Source organism: Pelodiscus sinensis, chromosome 4 (assembly GCF_049634645.1).
Source record: "Pelodiscus sinensis isolate JC-2024 chromosome 4, ASM4963464v1, whole genome shotgun sequence".
NCBI lineage: Eukaryota > Metazoa > Chordata > Testudines > Trionychidae > Pelodiscus > Pelodiscus sinensis.
Genome location: NC_134714.1, coordinates 71387470 through 71406695, shown reverse-complemented (window position 1 = coordinate 71406695; position 19226 = coordinate 71387470). Strand labels below are relative to the sequence as shown.

Here is a 19226-nt window from a genome sequence, read left to right as displayed (position 1 = left end):
TGGTGTAATGGGCCTTTTACGACACGACTGTCTGCGTTGTTTTCCGTGCAGCTTAAATAGGAATGGATATGCAAGGCTATGTCTTTAGTTAGTTCTGGCCACCAAACCACCCAGAGGTCTCTGTTTGCGGTCTTATCTGGCCCAAAGTGACCCTGTTGGTGAGCCAGGGTCACCATCTCCTTTCGGAGACATGATGGAAGTACCAGGACTGGAAGAGCCTCTTCCGAATTTTTCCTTAAGGCCAAGACCAGACCATTTTTGTTCTTAAAGATTTCATAACCCTTGCATTCCTTTTTATCCATCAAGCCCTGCACACTTAAATCCTTTTTCTGCAGCTCCTTGATGGCCACCTGAGCTTCTAAATTAAGCGCAGGTTGGACTCTCATCACCGGGATGAGAGTGCTGCCTCCTCTGCTAATAAGTCTGGAAGCCTCAGTGGAATTTTTCCGATGGGCCTTCACCTTACACAGGAAGGTCTCCCCTTAGCGGTTAGAGGCCAATTCCTAGGTGTGATATAAATACGCAGCATACTTAATAGGTTTCCCATCGGCTGATCTCATGCTCCACTGCTACCAGACTGGCATCTAGGAGGTAAGTGCTCTGACTCCCCATTCTGAGTCAGAACAAATGCAGGTGTGCTTGCATTTGTCCTCCTCATGCAGGACAGCTACTATTGCCACCAATTCAGCGGCCTGTGCCAAATGGGGTCTCACTGTCCCTTGCAGCACTCGCTGAGTGGAAGGCTGGAAAGCAGCATACCTGTTCTGTGGTGACCCTCCTGGTAATAGCAGCTGCCGTCCACTGCCCAAATGACCACGCCGCGTTCCTTGGCTCTAGCAAAGCTTGGTTCCAACTGGAAGGGTGATGCCAAGATCGGACCTGGAGTTGGGAGCAGACATTCATGTTCCTGGCCCTCCATCAGGAGTGCATAAGGCAGAACACCCAGCTGCAGTGATTTTTGTACCGTGATGCCTCGGTTAAGGAGGCTGAGAGTCCAGCCAGCCAGTCTAGGGGAGGATACTCGACCCTCATTCACCTGGCCAGAAAGGACATACCTAATAGGTGTATGGAATGTCCGAAGGATCACAGGGGACATTCCCACCAGATATTCCCAATGGCCAAGTGCCCAGATTAGGGCGAGCACCTCCCATTCACATGTGCTGAACTGTCTCTCAACCTTACTGATCACCCTGAAACCATACGCCACAGGTTGCAGCCCAGTTCCTTGATTTTGCAATAGAACTGCGCTGATTCCCAGGTCAGAGGTTCCTAGCTGCAGATAAAAGGGGTAGCTGGGCTTAGGATAGGCTAAAGTTGGTGCTACTTTAGCTCACAAACGGCTTGCTGGTGATCTTCCTTCCATTGCCACTCTTGCCCTTTGCTAAGTAATTGATATAGTGGTCTCGCCTTTTCTGCATACTTATCGATGAATTCCCTGGAAAAACCGGTGAGACCCAGGAAGGAATGGAGAGCTGACACATCACGAGGGACTGGCAGTTTGCATATCAGTTCCACTCGCTGTTGATCTGGCCTCCTCCCCTCTGGGCTCAATCAGACTCCCAGGTACGTCACCGTATCCTTGACTAGTTGGGCTTTAGCTGGATTTATCAAAAACCCACTGCTCTCAAGTTTCTCAAGGACCTCCGCCAAGACCTCTGTGTTCTTATTTCTGTTGGATGTGGCAATCAGTATGTTGTCAACATTGCTCAGAACGCTTTCCCGGCTCCTCAGGGACTTCCACACCGTGGAGACATGGCGGTGGCAGATGGAGCGGGCATTATGGAAGCCCTGGGGATCCCTGGTAAATGTGAGCTGTCTCCCTTCAAATGTGAACGCAAACTTGTGCATCGCTGAAGGATGCAGCGGAATGCTGAAAAAGGCATTCGGTAGGTCCAGCACTGAGAAGCTCTTGGCAGCTGTGGAGATGGCTGCCATAATCTCGTGTATTTAGACACCATGGGAGCCAACCTTGGTGTCACTCAGTTGAGTTCCCTATAATCAACCATCAGGTGCCAAGTCTTCTAGTCAGCTTTTAGTACTGGCCAAATTGGGGAGTTGCAAGGACTTTCTGTCTCTATTAGTACTCCCTGCTGCAGGAGAGCAGTGATGGTGGGTTTTAAGCCCTCAGCTGCTGCAACTAGATACCTATACTCAGAGCTCACCAAGCGGTGGCGAGCCCTGCTCGCCAGCTGCGCGGTTTGGCATGCTGCGCATGCGCTGATCACACTGCGCGGCTATGCCGGCTTGTAATCTACTCGCCATGGGTGAGTAGATTACACTAATTGTTGAGCCCTGCCTATACTGCTTCAGGGGCTTTGGATCCGGGCCATCCACCCAGACCTCAGCATCGATCTTACCTCACTGAAGCTTGTTAGTTGCAAACACCCCTAAATGCTTTTTGGCTACCACTGCTACATCATTGTTCCACTGAGGCATCTCAAGATCTCCTGGAGCCTTCAGTGATGCCACACGATGAGACGTGGCAATTATCCCATAGTGATCCTCTTTGGTAGCTTGGAGGAGTCGGTTGTTAGGCAAGTCCACTATAATGCACAGTTTCCTTAGGGCATCAATGCCCAAAATGCTTTGGCCTCCCAATGATTGGAGACCAAAGGATAGCTTGGTCACAAAGGTCTGTATCTTATAGGTAACTGGAATGGTGAAGAATGCAAGTTCGTTGCCTCCTGTGTACCCCTCCAGCACCTTATTGTCTCTGACAGGGATGTTACTGATGGCAGGGTCTCCCTCTGGGCTGAGGTGGGAGACCGAGGCGCCAGTGTCCACCAGCAATTGCTGGCTAGCCTGTCCAAACATTCCCTCAATGGTGGCCAATATTGTGGGCCTACCCCAAGCATCCAGCTGAATGGGCGCCTTCCGCTGGGGCTGAGGGGATGTCTGGCCCCATCACAGCAAATCAAGTGACGACGGGATGGATGCTGCTGCAGGCTGTTCTTTCTTCCTCCTCACTAGTCATTGCAACAGCTTCTCCATCGTTGAACCGTCAATGTCTTCTTGCTTCTCAAATCGGCGCAGCTGCTTCCAGATAAGGTTTCTAAATTGTCTGGCTTCCTCTTTGGCCAGATTGCTGCTAGCCGATCCCGTCATTCTGGGTGAAAGGTGTGGGCTTTTGGTAGGTTGCTGGCCCTCGAAAGGTCGCAGACTTCTGGATCCATTGACAGCGCTGGACTGGCTGCTTGCTAGCTGCTTCCAGGTCTGGTCACGCATGCTCCGGGGACTGTTGTGCACGCTACCCTGACTGCTCAATGGCTGCTTCCGGGTATACTCGCGCAAACCCATCTTGGTCACGATGGAAACCCTCCTGTTGGAGGCCGATGGAAAGGCCTCTCGCTGTAATTCATAGGCTACCTGGAGCCGATCTTCTAGGTCTTTTAAAGAGGTGGCACCAGGATCGATTGGCCCTAAGGCTATTCTGAGGGTGGGACTTAATCCCTGTGGAACCGCCTCTAAAAACTCGGGTGTATCACAAGGGAGCACTCCTGCCAGCCAGAACAGAAGCTTCTTTATGCTCAGGTAGCGTTCAGGTCGCTCCCCCAGATGTTGACGCTTTGAATAATATTTCCCATTCAGATTTTGGTTGGGGAGAAAGAACTTCAGGACACTCTCATACAGATGCAGGCAAGACTCAATGTCTCCCACCTGCACCTGACAAGGGAGTGCCCCAAAATCCTCCCCAGACATACACTCTCTGATCAGGGAAGCAGTGTCTTTCTTTAAATTCCCGGGTAAGGCACATAGCTGAGACAGCCAGGCTACAGCAGTCTCTCTGTTTAGGGGACCCGTGTTTTCCCAACCGCCTGTGCTTGTTCTGGAGTGTAAGGTTTTAACTCCTGGCAAGTCTCGGGGAGCCTAGCCGACCCTGACCCATAATTTACCACAGTGATAGTAATAGGGGCCATGGGCAGCTTTTGCTTTAACCCCTCCTCGCCAGCCTCCAGAGGGGGAGCAGACGGAGTCTAAGGGCAGACAGTCTCCCTCAGGAAGGCACAAAAGAACTCCTCCACAGAGAGGACTGGGCTTCTGTCTGTGCTCGCACTATCGTCCGCCCTGCTGACAGAAGACTTGTTCAGGGCTCTCACCATTCCTCTCAACCGCTGCAGCTTATCATGAAACTTCTGTTTTTCTTTGAGGCAGCTGCAATGCTCGGCTGGTTGTCCTTGGCCTGAGTGCAGCTCCCTCAGAAGCTCCCTGGTAGCTGCTTGCGACTCACCTTGCTGGGTCTGTACAGAGAGCAGCTCCTTCTCCCTTTTTCCAGTACCTCTTTCAAGTCCTGAACTTTTATTTCAAGTCTCCCAACCTGGGGGTAGGTCTAAACTACATGGCTCTGTCGACGGAGCCATGTAGATTAGTTTACTCGACAAAGGGAAACGAAGCGACAATTTAAATAATCGCCTCCTCATTTAAATCAAAATGGCCGCTGTGCTGTGCCGATCAGCTGTTTGTCGGCACAGCGCAGCAGTCTAGACGGGGATCTGCCCACCTCAGAACCCTTTGTCGGCAGATCCTGTAAGCCTTGTTTCACGAGGCATAAAGGATCTGCCGACAAAGGGTTCTGGGGTCGGCAGATCCCCATCTAGATTGCCGCGCTGTGCTGACAAACTGCTGATTGGCACAGTGCGGTGGCCATTTTGATTTAAATGAAGCGGCGATTATTTAAATCGCCGCTTCATTTCCCTTTGTCGTTCTGCCTAATCTACATGGCTCCATCGATGGAGCCATGTAGTCTAGACACACCCTGGGATGTTAGGGTATATTCTGGGTCACCAGGCCCTCTACCTGAAAACCCAGCCTTTCTATCTCCGAGACCCTAGCTGTTAGTTGGGACTCGAGGTCTCTGATCTGGACTGCTTGGGTTGAGCTGCATTTGTCCAGCTCCATGCAAGCCAGGTAAAGGCTATAGATCAGGGCATGTTTTTTAAGCCTCTTGGAGGTCTTAGGTTTCTCCCCCATCAGAACTTCCCATCTTTGGGAGAGCTCAGACAATGCCTTCATACTCTGAAACAACCCATCAGCCCATGGGTCTTTTCCCTTACCAAAGAAATGCACACTGGCAACCAAAGAATCTTTATTATACGACTGGGTCCAGCCGCTCCTTCCATAGGCTTGTGCACTCATAATGGTAGTGAGAGTCGTTCTCGCTCCCCGAGCCTTTTCCCCTACTGCCAGGACTTGACAGCCCAAATCTACACCGGGCACCTAGCCACAGTGCATCGGGAGTTATACAACTCCCTCAGTAGCTGAAGGATATGGCACTGGCATAGGCTGAGGGATCCCTGGTCCTCTGGAGCAAGGCTAACCCCCGCTCTGCTCTGCCGCCTCTGTTCAGCTACCAGTTCGCGGTGCCAGACCCAACCTGTGGAGGTTGTCAGTGTGGCCTTGACCTGCTGCTCATCTCGTCGGTTTAGTCCCTGTGCGACTAGGCCCAGGCGCCACGACTGCTGGCTGTTCTGGGTGTTGCCCGTACTAGGCCGCGGCAAGCCAACTCAGCCACTCTGGCCAAGTGTCCCCTTATGACTTCACTCTAAACCACGAGAGCTACTCCCAACGCAGCTCCCGGTAACCAAACCACAAGGGCAGTCTTGCCCCCAACAGCTCTTGGTATCCCTGTGGGGCACGGCAATAGACACCACTGTTGTCAGGCCTTGTGGCCTGTCCACTGATTCCCAAGCTGTGTGCGCTACAGCACGGGAACCAACCACACAACCAATGGGTTGCAGTCGTAGTCAGCAAATAAAATAAAACAGTGGGGGGGAATAAAAATAAAACAGCAATGGGGTCCTGCCACGGTCGCCAAACTGTTAGCTAGAAAACTAATGATTGTAAACTAAGCTATATGTCAGGCCTGTCCCCAAACCCACGTCTGTCACTGGGAGTTATTAGGTCTTCTCCAAGGACTAGGACAGACAGATACTTGAGGACTTCACAGCAACGCCTGGCACCGGATTTCAGCTTGGTCTCTCTCGTCTGGAAGTGCTGAAGGATTGAACAGCAAAATCCTGCTCCGGCTGGATCTATTCAGCCTAGTACCTAATGAGCCCCTTCTCCCTGCGCCATCGTGGGTGCAAGTATGTCCTGATCAGGAAGGAGTGACGGTGGATGTCAATCCTCACATGCGAGTGTGCCTCCCACAACCCCAAACCTAACAAGTGTGGACCCCGGCGTACCCATCTGAATGACCCTGCACTCTACCACTCAGATGGGCAGCCCTGGGCAAAGCCAGAGGCAGCCCTTAAGTATCCTGCTGTTACCAGGCAGACTCTGGTCACGTGTCTACAGGATTTCCCGCCAAATCACAAAAAGAGCGGGAAAGGAGGGAGAAGAAGGGTGGCCAAAATGGGGTCCCTGTTGTTGTTAGGCTCTCAGAATGGCATCTGTGTCCAAGATGGCGTCTAAGAGAATTTTACCCCTACAACTACGCTCGCCAATCCCCTTCTGTCCACCACTTGAAGATCTAGCCTCCCCTCCTACCCATGCCGCAGCAGGAGGGGGGCTGCCACCAGCCCTTTCTGTGGCCAGATGGGGGCTGCACAGTGGGGCCTGCCTCAGGATTGTTGCCAGGGTCAGGATACTGTGGCCAGATGTGGGCTGGACCCTGATTGGGGCCTTGTTGGCCAGGCTTAATTTTAAATAAAGTAAAATGTCCAACACAAAAAGGTTTCAACATTGTCTTTATTTATGGCAGGAGTTGGGGACCTTTTTTGGTTTGGGGGCCACTGACCCACAGAAAAATCAGTTGGGGACCACACAAGTGAGAAGGGGGGGGAATGCCCCTCCAAAAGTCCCCAGCCCTCACTGATGTGGCCCCCAACTGAAACACCTTACTCCCCTGGTGCTTCAGCCCCATGGGAGGAGAGGACTGAGATTTAAGGCCTCAGGCCAGATTAACTCTTCTGGGGTTCCACGGTTAGTGGATTTTGTGGGCCCCCTAAGCTCTGGGGTGGGTCCAAAAATGAGGGGTTCAGTGTGTGGGACAGGGCTGTCCAGGGAGTGGGATAGGGGTACAGGAGTTAGGATGCGGGAGGAGTGTGTGGACAGGCCTGCTCAGGGAGTGGGATAGGGATGAAGGTGCAAGGTCTGGGTGGGAGATAGGAGCAGGCTGGGGTCAGGGTGTCTGGCCATGGGGGAGGGTGCAGGGACAGGGTGTCTGGGTGAGAGAGGGGGCAGGTGCAGGGTCTCGGTGGAGGGAGTAAGTGAGCGGGCTAGGGGGTACAGGGTCTTGGTGTGGGGGATAAGTGAGAGGGCTGGGGATGCAGGACAGGAGCAGGCTAGGGGGCAGGGTGTCTGGCCAGGAGGGGAGAGAAGGGGAGGGGGCAGGAACGGGCTGGAGGTGCATGGTCTCGGTGAGGGGGTGAATTAGCAGGCTGGGAGTGCAGGGTCTGGGCATGAGGGGGTGGGGACACTTAGTTGTCTTCGGGCCCCATGCTGGTCCCAGGCTCAGCCTCCCACTGCTCTCGTTAGCCAGAATCTGGCCAATGAGAGAGCTGGGAAAGCCTCCACACAGCGTGCTCGCACACTGCTGTTCCTCCAGCCAGGGATGGGGAGTGCTTCTTCCCCATGCAGCAAGGCTTGGGGCTTTCTTCCAACCTTCCCCCCCCACAGTGGGAAGCCAGCACTGGTGTTCCAACCATGTGGGAGAAGAGGGAGGGCGAGGCTGCAGCGCCAGATAAAGGGAGCCCGGGTTGCTCAGGTCAGTGCTGCTGGGTGCCTCCTCTCCCACTCACTGCTGCAGCTTAATGCGTGGCTGGGCATGAGGAAGACAGGCTGGGCTTGGATCTCACCTGGGTGGCTTGGGCTGGGCTCGGCTCAGGCTGCAGCCACTCGGGGCATGGCAAAGGATGGAGGGGTAGGTGGCCGCGGGCACGGTGCCTCACCCTGGATTAGGGATATTAAATTTAGATTAATCGGTTAATTGAATAGTTGATGCAATTTGCATTGACTATTCGATTAGTCGATAAGGGCACCTCCGCTTCTGAAGTGTAGCAACAGCCCCAGGGCTGTTGTTACACTTCCATGGTGAAAGTGCTGTTGGGAGCACGGGGCCTGCAGCATTTCAAAGTGGCAGCGCTGCATGGAGCCCGCGGTCAGTGGAGGAGTCCCCAGCTGGCCCAGGGGTCCATGTGTCATTTCAAAGCGGCAATGCCACATGCAGCCTGGGGCCTGGCCCTGGGCTCCACACAAAGCTGCCACTTCCCCTTCCCCCCCCCCCCCGACTGCCTCTTTCTGATTGAGGCAGCAATGGTGGGGAGAGCGACTAGTTAACTAGTGTGTCGACTATCCGATAAGCATTTGCTTATTGCATAGTGGACTAGTTCACATCCCTACCTGCGCCTCACACTTCTGCCCATGAACACCAAGAACAACAATGGCACAAGCAAGTGGCCCTGGAGCATGGGAGTCTGCCTCCATTCCCAGTGTGAGTGGGCTGTGCTCTGGGCCTTTCACCAGTCAAAGCACCCCCGGGGCCAGGCGCCAGGCTGTCCGAAAGACTGCGGCCAGAGCTGAGTGGGCAGGACCTTTAGGAGGCAGAATCTACCCAGGCTGGGCTGCCAGGCGGTTTTGTCTGTATGAGGGTGGAGCTTGTCATCCTGCAGGAACAATTTTTTATATAGAGAGATTATAAATCAGTTGGAATGTATTTATATTTCAAAATCGAATCTGTGTGTGAAATTTTTGTTTGTACTGACTTTGTTAGTGCTTTTTATGTAGCCTGTTGTAAAATCAGGCAAATATCTAGTTAAGTTGATGTACATCATGGAAGACCACTAATACAGAGGTAGCAGCATCAGGCGGGGGGGACGCAAGCGGGAGCCAGTGCTCGTGGGGAGCCAGCTTAAACATTTACCTAAATAAATATATTTTAACATCCCTAGTAAAAAAGCTCAAAGCACGAGACCCTCAATTGTATTTTGTCAGAGAAGTAAATTTAAGAGTAGGTTAGATAAATGTCTATCAGGGATGGTCTAGACAGTATTTGGTCCTTCCATGAGGGCAGGGGATTGGACTCGATGACCTCTCGAGGTCCTGTCCAGTCCTAGTATTCTATGATTCTATATGGATGTCTTTGAAAGAAGTAGATCAGAGTAAGCTGCCTTTATGCACTATGGGGAAAATCCAGGATCGCTAACTGGCCATGCTACATACCCACTTAATTGAGGCTTATTATGACAGATTCTTCTAATAGTTTAGAGCTAATGAAATAGATTTTAAGGCTTCTATAAGAGTAGTTTTTTTTTAAGCCAAAAGTCCTATAGACATATCAATTAATTCAGCATGATCCAGTTTTAATATTTGGCTACCACAACAAAAAGCTGTCCCACTCTGCTGTCTACAACATGAGCACTTTTTTTTTTTTTTTTTGGCTAATGTCTGAAACAATCACACCTGCATTCTGACTTCTTAGTAATTTTCGATCAAGTTGGTTCTTTTCCAGCTATTACAAATAGCTAGCATCCTTTACTCATGATTTCCAGTGTGGTAATTTGGCTGAAATAAGCAAGCAGCCAGTTAGAATAAATTGCATTGGTGTGATACAGAGGGAATAAACACTTTTCAAAACTAAGATCATTAGAGGTAGCATCCTAAGGTATTTTCTTTGTAGCCTCATGCTCTGTCTAATGTTTATGCATGCAGTAGATCTACTGCCTTCTACTCTAGTAATAAATACAACCATCTCCCACAGCCCACATGAACAAAGCCCTTTGACCGAAAGAAAAAGTAACAGCAGTAACAACAACAAAAAGACAAACTCACCCACAGTTGACGCGGAATCACAATGGCATTTTAAATAACCTATGTACTATGACTCAGCATATCTGATGTTAATCTACTACACCAAGGATGGCCATAGATAGGCACGTGTATCACCTTTGGATTAATGACTTGATTCCTGATTTCACTGAACATTTCAGCAAACTAACTAAAAATTTGAGGAGAGATGACCGTGGAGGACCCCATGTTTGAAAGTAAATCTCATTAAAAAAAAAAAAAGGAAATATTTAAGTAAGATTAAAACCCCTACAATTAACACAGTTCCTATTGAAGGTAGTGTGCTAATTATTATTACTTAAGTAGTGTGCCAATTATAAAAACACTGGGAAGCTATTGGAAATCTTCAGTTTCAGTTCTGAAAGCTAAAAAATGGTTACAATCTAAAAGTGCAGTTGTTCTGGTTGAGTTTACCCCAGGTATGAGACAAGGTAGATGAGGTACTATCTTTTATTGGAACACCTTCTGTTGATGAAAGAGACAAGTTGATCCAATGAAAGATAACATGTTGCATAATATTAATATGTCTCATCACTCTATCAGCCCTACTGTGTCAAGAAAGATCTCAGGTGACTAGATGTCAACAATATTAAGATTGTTGAATTCTAGGAGCCTTATCTGGAAAAAAAACATTAAAAAAAATTGCAGCTCCCATGTGGAAAATACTGAGCATGACAGGACTGAAGAAAATCCTCTTTTTCTGAGCAGAGACCATATTTTCCTTGAGGAAAAAAAGCCATAGCTTTGAAAACCTGCGGATCCACATTCTCATGCAACCATTTCCATCAGTTAATTTAATCAATTCTGACATTAGAATTAGGCAACTGACTGCAGCTGGTAGAATATTAGCCTAAAATAAAAAGCTGCTGCCTCACTCCACACAAAATAGCTGGGACTTAGGCACTGAAGTATCTTTGTGGATCAGGGACAGACTGCTTTGCACAATCTCTGAAACAGGAGAGTATTTCTCAGTTGCAGTTTAGAAGAACAGGGAACCAGACGTAAGATCTGGCCAGACTACCCACGACCAGGTATCTAAGCTGGCAAGGGAGCCTAAAGTACAGTAGATGCAGATTTTACATTCAAACCAGCTATCATTGTTGCCAATATGGTTTTAACTGCACAGAATCAGGGCACCAATGAGACTGTTGTTAACACTGTAACCCCAGAAGCTGCAGTGTTATATGGAGATTAGAGCACACAAGTCAGGATCGAGTCAGGACTCATGGATAACAGCTACTAGTCCAGCACAGCCACTGATTCGCTGAGTGAATGTGAGGAAAAAAATCACCTAACCTCTCTCTACCTAAAACATGGGTATTACAACTTTCCTCCTTCACAGAGTGTTGTGAATCAGTGTGGTGTGTCTAGCAAAATGGAGTCATGGCCTATAGGCACTACTAAAAGACATATAATTAACATTTGTGAAGTGTCTTGAGATCCAAGTGGACATTGCAAAATACTAATAGCAAAATTTCTCTATAGAATCATTGTAAATCCAAGGATCACTCTGGTTCCATTTAGGTACAGTAAAGTAGTTTGGTTTGGGACATATAGCCAACTCAATCACACAGTATCCATAAAAAGACTGAATAACCATGAAGTTAAAATTTGTCTTCCCAAAATTTGCTGTGGAATAAGGAGAGGAGCCCCTTCTTTCCTACACCCAGGAGTTGAGTGCATGCATGCTTACTTTTTCTAGTATTTCTTTAATGTGAACCAAAAATCAAGTTAGTAAGCACTGCACTTTGTTTCCTTTAAAAGAACATTTTCTCTTCCTGTGAAACAGTTACCTGCTGTGCATTGCAAGTCACAGAGGAGCTTGCCAAGGAAGGAGATAACAATCCAGCTACAGAAGTTACTGGTGTATTTTACAGAGGCTTTGTCTACACTGCAGGGTTTTTGTGCAAGAAGCTTATTGCAGCAGAGATCTTCCACAAAAACTTCTTGTGCAAAAGCGTGTCCATACTTCAAAAGCGCATTGCAAAAGTGATGTTCTTTTGCGCAAGAGAGCATCCACACTGCATGGACACTCTTGTGCAAGAAAGCTCTGATGGCCATCAGAGCACCTGTGCTTTTTCTGACTGATAGGCTCTTTTTGTGCAAGAAACCCCTGTGGAGCGTCCACACGTCTTTTTGTGCAAGAGCTGTAGCACAAAAAGGAGTTAGTCCTCATGGGAAGAGGAACAACTCTACCAGCAAAAGCCCTCTATCCTGTTGATTTACTCTATATATATATATATATATATTGCGCAAAAATGTGCTTGAGGTGTGGTGGACGTGGTGCCAGTTTTTGCGCAAAAATCTTGTAGTGTAGACAGAGCCAAAGGGTCTTTTGACGTGGGAAGTATGGGATTAACATGCATGCCTGGCAGTTAGGAGATGTTGGGTCTAATCTAGCTCTGACATTGATTTGCTGTGCAGTATTGGGTAAGTCATATAACCTTTGTGTGCTCCATAGCTGCTCAAAGTGACCCATACTGAGTACAGTTTGGTCCTACCTACATCTGTAACTCAACTGTGTTAAGTCTTGTCTTTGGTGACTGATTGCCACTGTTGAAGAGAAGGCAAGAGGAAGAGTCAACAGGTAGTTTATGAATTCTTTAACCAGGTCAGCAGAATTTTTTAACCCCTCTCCCAGATACTGTAAGCAGGTTTTGTCAGGCTGGGATTATTACAGCCCATTGATTTCTATTATAGATCATACACTAGATTAAGAAAAGATAATTGTATTGAGTTGAAGGAATAAAAAAAAGTCTATTCTTGCTCAGCAACTAGCCTAACTCCAGGAAATCAGAACTGACCCTGCTGGGCAAGGGCAGAGTTTCGGAGGGGGAAGAGGGCTTGCTTTTCTTCCTGTTCCCTGGGCTATCAGGGTATGTCTAGACTGCATCCCTCTGTCGACAGAGGGATGCAGATTAGGCAGGTCGACATTGCAAATGAGGCAGGGATTTAAATATCCCGCACCTAATTTGCATAAAAATGGCTGCCATGTTTTGCTAACCAAGCACTTTGTCGGCAAAAAGCGGTAGTCTAGAGGGGGATCTGTCAAGAAAGAAAGCCTTTTTTGACAGATCCTGTAAACCTCCTTGCAGGAGGCATAAGGGATCTGACGAAAAAGGCTTTCTTTCTTAACAGATCCCCTCTAGGCTGCTGCTTTTTGCTGACAAAATGCTGAGTCGGCAAAACGCAGTGGCCATTTTTATGCAAATTAGGTGTGGGATATTTAAATCCCTGCCTCATTTGCAATGTCAACCTGCCTAATCTGCATCCCTCTGCAGACAGAGGGATGCAATCTAGACATACCCTCAGGGAGCAAGGGGAAAGACCTTGCATTCCCTGATTTACTCCTCTGCCCACTCCTTTCACCAGCCAGGAGTGAGTGGCACACATGGAATGCAAATACTTTCTCCTCGCTCCCTGATAGTCCAGGGAACAGGAAGAAAACCAAGCCATGTCCTAGTACGCACGGCTGCTGCCCCCCTCGCCTACCCAAAACTCTGCCCTTGCTGCTGGGTAACAGTACTGAATGGAGCAGATGTTCCTTGTGAATTATGCACTCTTTCAATCTAATTATTAGTCCACAAACAAACAGTATTAATGTTTTTGAAATCAGATTATGCTGAAAAAGACACATGAGGAAACAGTCACTAGAGAAAACTTGCTTTCTATGAAGATTGAAGAAGCAATGAAGACTAGGGATGGTTTAAGGTTATCTGCAAAGTGAGGAAAGATAGGAAGGGGTTAAATGCAGGTTTTTGCTTTCTTACAGGAGGACTGACAGCCTTGCCAGCAAGGTGGAGGGGGAGGGGGGAACCCTGCTCCACGCTCCCGGAAGAGGTGTGACTGGGGCTATGCAGTCCTCAGAGCTGTCCAGAGTGTGCAGTATGCTGGCTGCAATTTAAAGTGCCTGGGGCTACAGCTGCTGCCACTGTTGCAGTTTCAGCAACCAGGACTTGCCCCTCCTCCCCCCCCAACCTTGGTAGCAGGCCTACTTTCTTATGATATACAAACAAGGGCCTGTAGAGAATTGTGTGAGAGGGCATTTTATTTAAATATATTAGAAATTCAAATAGTCTTCCCTAAAAGTCACTATGGTGATTGAAGTGATGACATCACAAATATTATGATACTGAATGTTAACCTTTGACAGGGGAAGAATGATAAATCAGGCCATTTAAAGGTTTGGGCTTATTTAACTCCAAATTCTCATTCTGAGCTGCTAGCAATAACTCTCACACCACCATTCCCAGAGATATGCAGACAATAGGAATGGTTCAAGGCGCTATTTTGCAACAATAAGACTTTTAATTTAAAGCTGTTTATAAGTATCCATCAACCATGTAAATTTCAACGCAGTGGGAAAGCTTCTAAGCCCCTAAGGAAATGGAGATAAACATTTAACCTCAGGTATTGTGAACATTAAAAAAAAAAAAGCTATCAAATTGAATACAATCTGCTTATGTTGTTCAGGGTTTTGATTAAATGGTGTTAAACAAATCGACTACACAAATGAAGGAAGTCTAGATTTGTTATCACAAGAAATTTTTAATATGGATTGTGACAAGCAATATATCAAAGTTACCAACTCTCAAGCTTCATATTCTGAAACCAGACAACTCTCAGCAACAACAAAAAAACCTGTGCACTAATAAACATAGGAGGCATATTGAAAATTTTTAATTAAATATGAAAACATGAGCTGTGTACATTATTTTTTCCCTAAAAAACACAGCAATTTCAAAAGTTTATCATAAAATATTTTCATGAAATGAGTGAACCAGCAAACACATGCACTTGCGTGTCAGCTTCCCCCTCCTAAGATAAACAATATTAAAGAGACGTACGCAAATGGAAAAATTAACAGAAACGGTGACTTTTTTTTTCTTTCTTTTTAGTTTTTGTAAAGGCTGGAATGTAACACTGTATTTGATTTCCTATGTCACAACACAAAACATTTGGTACAATATTTTTAAATTTTCTCTGTTTTAATCTGATGGAGAAAAATACCTGTTTTTCTATAATAAAATATGTCTTTTTTTAAATGTTATTTCTTTTTGCAGAAAATAATTTTGTAAACTGTCATTTCAAGGGCAAGGTAGAAGGTCATTTCAATGTCCCCCCTTATAAACATGATCTGTTATCTGAAGCAAAAATGGAGACACAAAATAAAAAGAGGCGGAGCAGAGGCTGCTTTGCATACAGAAAGAAGAGTGCGCCTGGATGGGAGAGAGGGTGGGAAGTATGTTGTGTGGTGAAAGGAAGAGGTTAAAGGTCACTTTCGCCATACAGCGCTGTGGAGAAGGACATATAGTCCAGGGCCCCAGGTACAGCATCAGGCCCACTATATGGTGCCATCCTAGCAATGCAATATTCAGCCTGATCAGGAGGCAGTTCCCGTCGTAATTCATCCACAGTGATGTAATTCTGCATAAAACACAAGAGACAAAACAAATTAATCTTTCCAGCAAATGCTTAGAAAATACTCTACACATCACTCCACTCTGCTCAGGTGTGCACGGGGGCAACTGTGCTGCAGTTTCAGACAGTAAATTAAGAATACCATAGCCCATTAAAGGAAGGCACACTGGTTAGACAGGAAGGCAGAATGCAATACCCTCGTTGGAATTTGGCCAGGCATCAACAATGAAATGAGATTATATTGGAGATAAGCCCTGGAAGACCAAGAGTGGTCATACAGGGGAGCAGGATGTCAATATCAGATTGCCTGCTGTCATGCTAATGATGTGGTTCTTGTTTACAGTAAATGTAAAGAAGCAGAAATTGTTCATTGCATCCAGTTTCTTGTTAATAAGCACTAGCGATGGGTGTCCTATTGAACCCTAGAAGTTGATTTAAAGGCTTCAAAAATGTGGGCTCATTGACTCATTCTCCAGAGAAGGGATGGTATCCACAAGGCAATGAATGATCATAGATTAGGATTGGAAGAGACAGGAGGGAGGTCATCTAGTAGAATTAACCCCAACGAAATCATTCTAGGCGGGGCTTTGTCGAGCCTGACCTTAAAATCTGCTGAGGATGGAGATTCCACCACCTCCCTAGATATCCTATTCCAGTGCTTCACCACCCTCCTAATGAAATAGTTTTTTCTAATATAAAAACTAGATCTCCCTCACTGAGAATAACTTGGCTCCATCCTCTTTGGAACCCCCATTCAGGTAGTGGAATGCTGCTATCAATTCCTTCCTCATTCTTCTGCAGACAAAATAAGCCCAGTTCTCTCAGCCTCTACTCATAAATCATGTGCCCGTCTCCCTAATAATTTTCACTGCCCTCCGCTGACTCTCCAATTTGTCCACATTCTTTCTGTAGCAAGGGGCCCCATACTGGACAAAATATTTCAGATGTGGCCTTACCAGTGCTGAATAGAGGAGAATAATCACTTCCCTTGATTTGCTGGCAACACTCTTACTAATGCACTGCAATATGGTATAAGCCTTTTTGGCAACAAAGGCACACTGTTGACTCATATCCAGCTTTTCATCTACTGTAATTCCCTGTCCCTTTTCTGCAAAAACTGCTGCTTAGCCAGTCAATCTCCAGCCTGTAACAATGCTTAAAAGCTAGCTCCCACCTGCCCCCCCTCCACCCCTGCTGCCTCTGATACAGAGGCAGCAGCATGGGGGGCGAGGGGAAGACCAGGCAGCTCCTGCTTGCCCCCTATATTCTCTGCAGCACATGGGGGAAGGTGGCTTCCCAGAAGCTGGTATGCGCCAGGAGCCGGCTTTTAAGCCACCTCCCTGATCATATTGGGAGCTTGTGTGTAACTGTGAAGGTTAACCACATACACAGTTATACTTTCACATCCCTAGTTTAAATTAAAAGTAATTTATAGTGATCATATGTATAAGAAACAGCTGCTGACATCAATTATTGATATTGGTTCCTTTTCTGTCCATGACTTCAAGCTTTTGTAGAAATATGTTTTTACTTCAAGGTAGTGAACATTTTTGGCTCCAAGAGACATTTTTGTGTTGAAGTATTAGCTACATTGGTTGCTTGTTTAATGTTACCTTTTTGTGTTAGACATTTTATATATTATTACAGTGACATACTTAAAGCATAGTCGTAGTTCCACTAACTTCAGTGGAAGCCAGTGAGATGTGAGCTTGTTTTAATGTACTCTGCTAAATCAGGATCTCTGTAGGGTACATGAAGTAAGAGCTATTGTTTGGCTTCTGAACTGGTCAGGAAGCAGAAGTTTACACATGACTGCAGAGTGTTTCATTGTTCACCTCTGCAGAATTATACTTCCTGTATCTTTGTATCAGTTCAGCCAGTTCTGAGCCAGAGTTTTCTTTTTTTATGTAAAAACAGCAAGTGATTCCCTTCCAAAGTCTAAACTTACCTTATCTCCAGCCAGGATCTTGAAGGACGCCATGACCTGGTCAGCAGTATCAGTATCTGCTGTTTCCCGGGACATGAAGTCAATGAAGGCCTGGAATGTCACTACTCCTAAGCGGTTGGGATCTACAATGCTCATGATGCGGGCAAACTCTGCTTCTCCCTAGATAACAAAAGAGTCAGCAACAGGTCAGCAAACTATTGAGAAGAATGACCGGAATAGAAATCCAGTTCACACAAATGATGGCATCTGGGAGGTGAAATGATGATACTGGAATGTTTCTAAATTATCCCAATCTCATGGCTAAGAAAATCAAGCCTTGGAAGAAACTTCAAATAAATCTCACACATGAATTCACCAAGAAGCTTTCCTAGCTGATATTTTTCTTTAAAATGTTCATTTGCCCTTCGAAGTTAGGTATTTTCAACAATGCCCTGGAACAATGCCATCCTAGTTCCACAAAACTATCCTATATTAGCAGTCAAACCAGAACAGAGCAGGAGTATTTCTAGTATAATGTCATGTCTCCTACAGAGGAAAATAGCATGGATGCTTCAAAGACGATATAAAAGTTCCCTATAATGCACAGGATGATGCAATTCTATATCAAAGGGTCCTCTGAAAAATCAGGTTATTTATTTAGGAGCGTAAACAAGGATTCAGGAATCTAATTTTGAGCAGCCAGATTTGAAGTTGTCCTTAGTCTTTAATTTCTTCTCTGGAATCTCTTACTTCTCTCATCGTAACTGTAGTCCTTCTCTAGTATTTTAATGGGTTAAGCTCATCCTTACCAAAAAGGCACCAGAAATCAGAGCCCTACCTGCTTTAGAGAGGCCTGGGAGAACAGCATCTTGAGGTTAGTGTCTTTAGACCAGTGTTTCTCAAGATGGTTTGCAGGCCCACTCTGAGAAAGCTGCCACCGGGCCACTCCGGTTTGTTTACTTACTGGCTTTACGGCAACAGAGCCTTGCGCCTCCCATTGGCTGTAGTTCCCATTTGCAGCCAAGGGGAGACATGGGAAGCAGCATGACCTGGGCCTCTGCTTCCTGCTGCGGTCTGGTGGCTCTTAAGTACATTTAAAAAGCAGTAGAACAGCGAGGGGGCGGGGTGGGGGGGCTGACCAGGCATGAGCTGAGACAGCTGATTCCCGGCTCGCACCCGTTCCCTCTTCCCCACTTCACTTCAGCCTTTGAAAAGTATCAAGAGCCTGGTGGCTGTTAATATGTTTAAAAGACAGAGCCGCAGCAGAGTTAGCTCCTGTGGCCACTAACCCTGCTGCAGCTCTGCAGTTTCCCCTCTTATCAAGTAATTGACTAGTTGATGGAAATTCAGTCGACTAGTTGATCAGCTGATTAAATGCCATTTAACATCCCTACTTCCAGAGCAATCTCACAGTTACTTATTGCTGAAGAGGTTACATGTTGCTATATGCAAACAGTGAATACACCAATATGAGATGTGTTGTTGCTTCTGCCAGTTTATAAGCCACACAATTTTCCAAATCAATTCTCACTCTATACAGATCAGAATTGGATATGACCCTCTATTTATTCCCTTTAGCTAGAACTGTAAGACAAAGATTTAAATGCACACATATTCACAACCATGTCAACATTTAAGTTTCCATTTCTGAGAGTCCTAGGAGTTAAGGTAACTTTTACCTTTATTCATTACAAACGTGTCCCCTTCCCCTTTGCAGAAGGCCATATGAAACACTGTGAACATGAGTGGCAGAGGGCTCTACATTACCATATTGTAACCCATGGAGATAAGGCAGGCTCTGAAATCTTCACAATCCATCATGCCAGTCTTCTTCTACAGGGATTGATGCAAGGATGAAAGAAACCAAGAGAGAAAATGGAAACCAGTCGAGGAAGAGATGAACCCACAGGAGATATTACAAAGAATGGATTTGGGGGGGAAAGGGACAGAAATTATTGGAAAATGAAAATCCAATAAATGTGGTTTGTAAAACCATGAAACAATGATTCAGTTGGTAATGAAAAAGTTTTTATATAGGGGACACATATTGAATATTAAAAAAAAAGAATGAAGCATGTAGATACCAAATGAGAAA

General features: G+C 46.5%; 1 protein-coding gene and 1 long non-coding RNA gene across 7 annotated transcripts in view; one reads left to right on the top strand and one right to left on the bottom strand.

Moving 5' to 3' along the window:
- The window catches only part of LOC142829145 (uncharacterized), a 27868-nt gene extending 8642 nt beyond the window's left edge, over positions 1-19226 (top strand). The window contains exon 3 of the long non-coding RNA XR_012903480.1: positions 18849-19226. This is a non-coding gene — a long non-coding RNA (uncharacterized LOC142829145). The remainder of the gene's footprint in view (positions 1-18848) is intronic.
- ACTN1 (actinin alpha 1) overlaps positions 14312-19226 on the bottom strand; it is a 160060-nt gene continuing 155145 nt past the window's right edge. For 4 of the 6 annotated variants that reach the window (XM_006130283.4, XM_006130285.4, XM_075927344.1 and 1 more), the window contains 3 exons: positions 18899-18964; positions 17153-17311; positions 14312-15210 (listed from right to left, as the gene is read on the bottom strand). In XM_006130283.4, the coding sequence (XP_006130345.1) occupies positions 15052-15210; positions 17153-17311; positions 18899-18964 (384 nt within the window). In that variant the 3' untranslated portion in view covers positions 14312-15051. The remainder of the gene's footprint in view (positions 15211-17152; positions 17312-18898; positions 18965-19226) is intronic. The other 2 variants (XM_075927345.1, XM_006130284.4) reach the window with 1 other exon arrangement.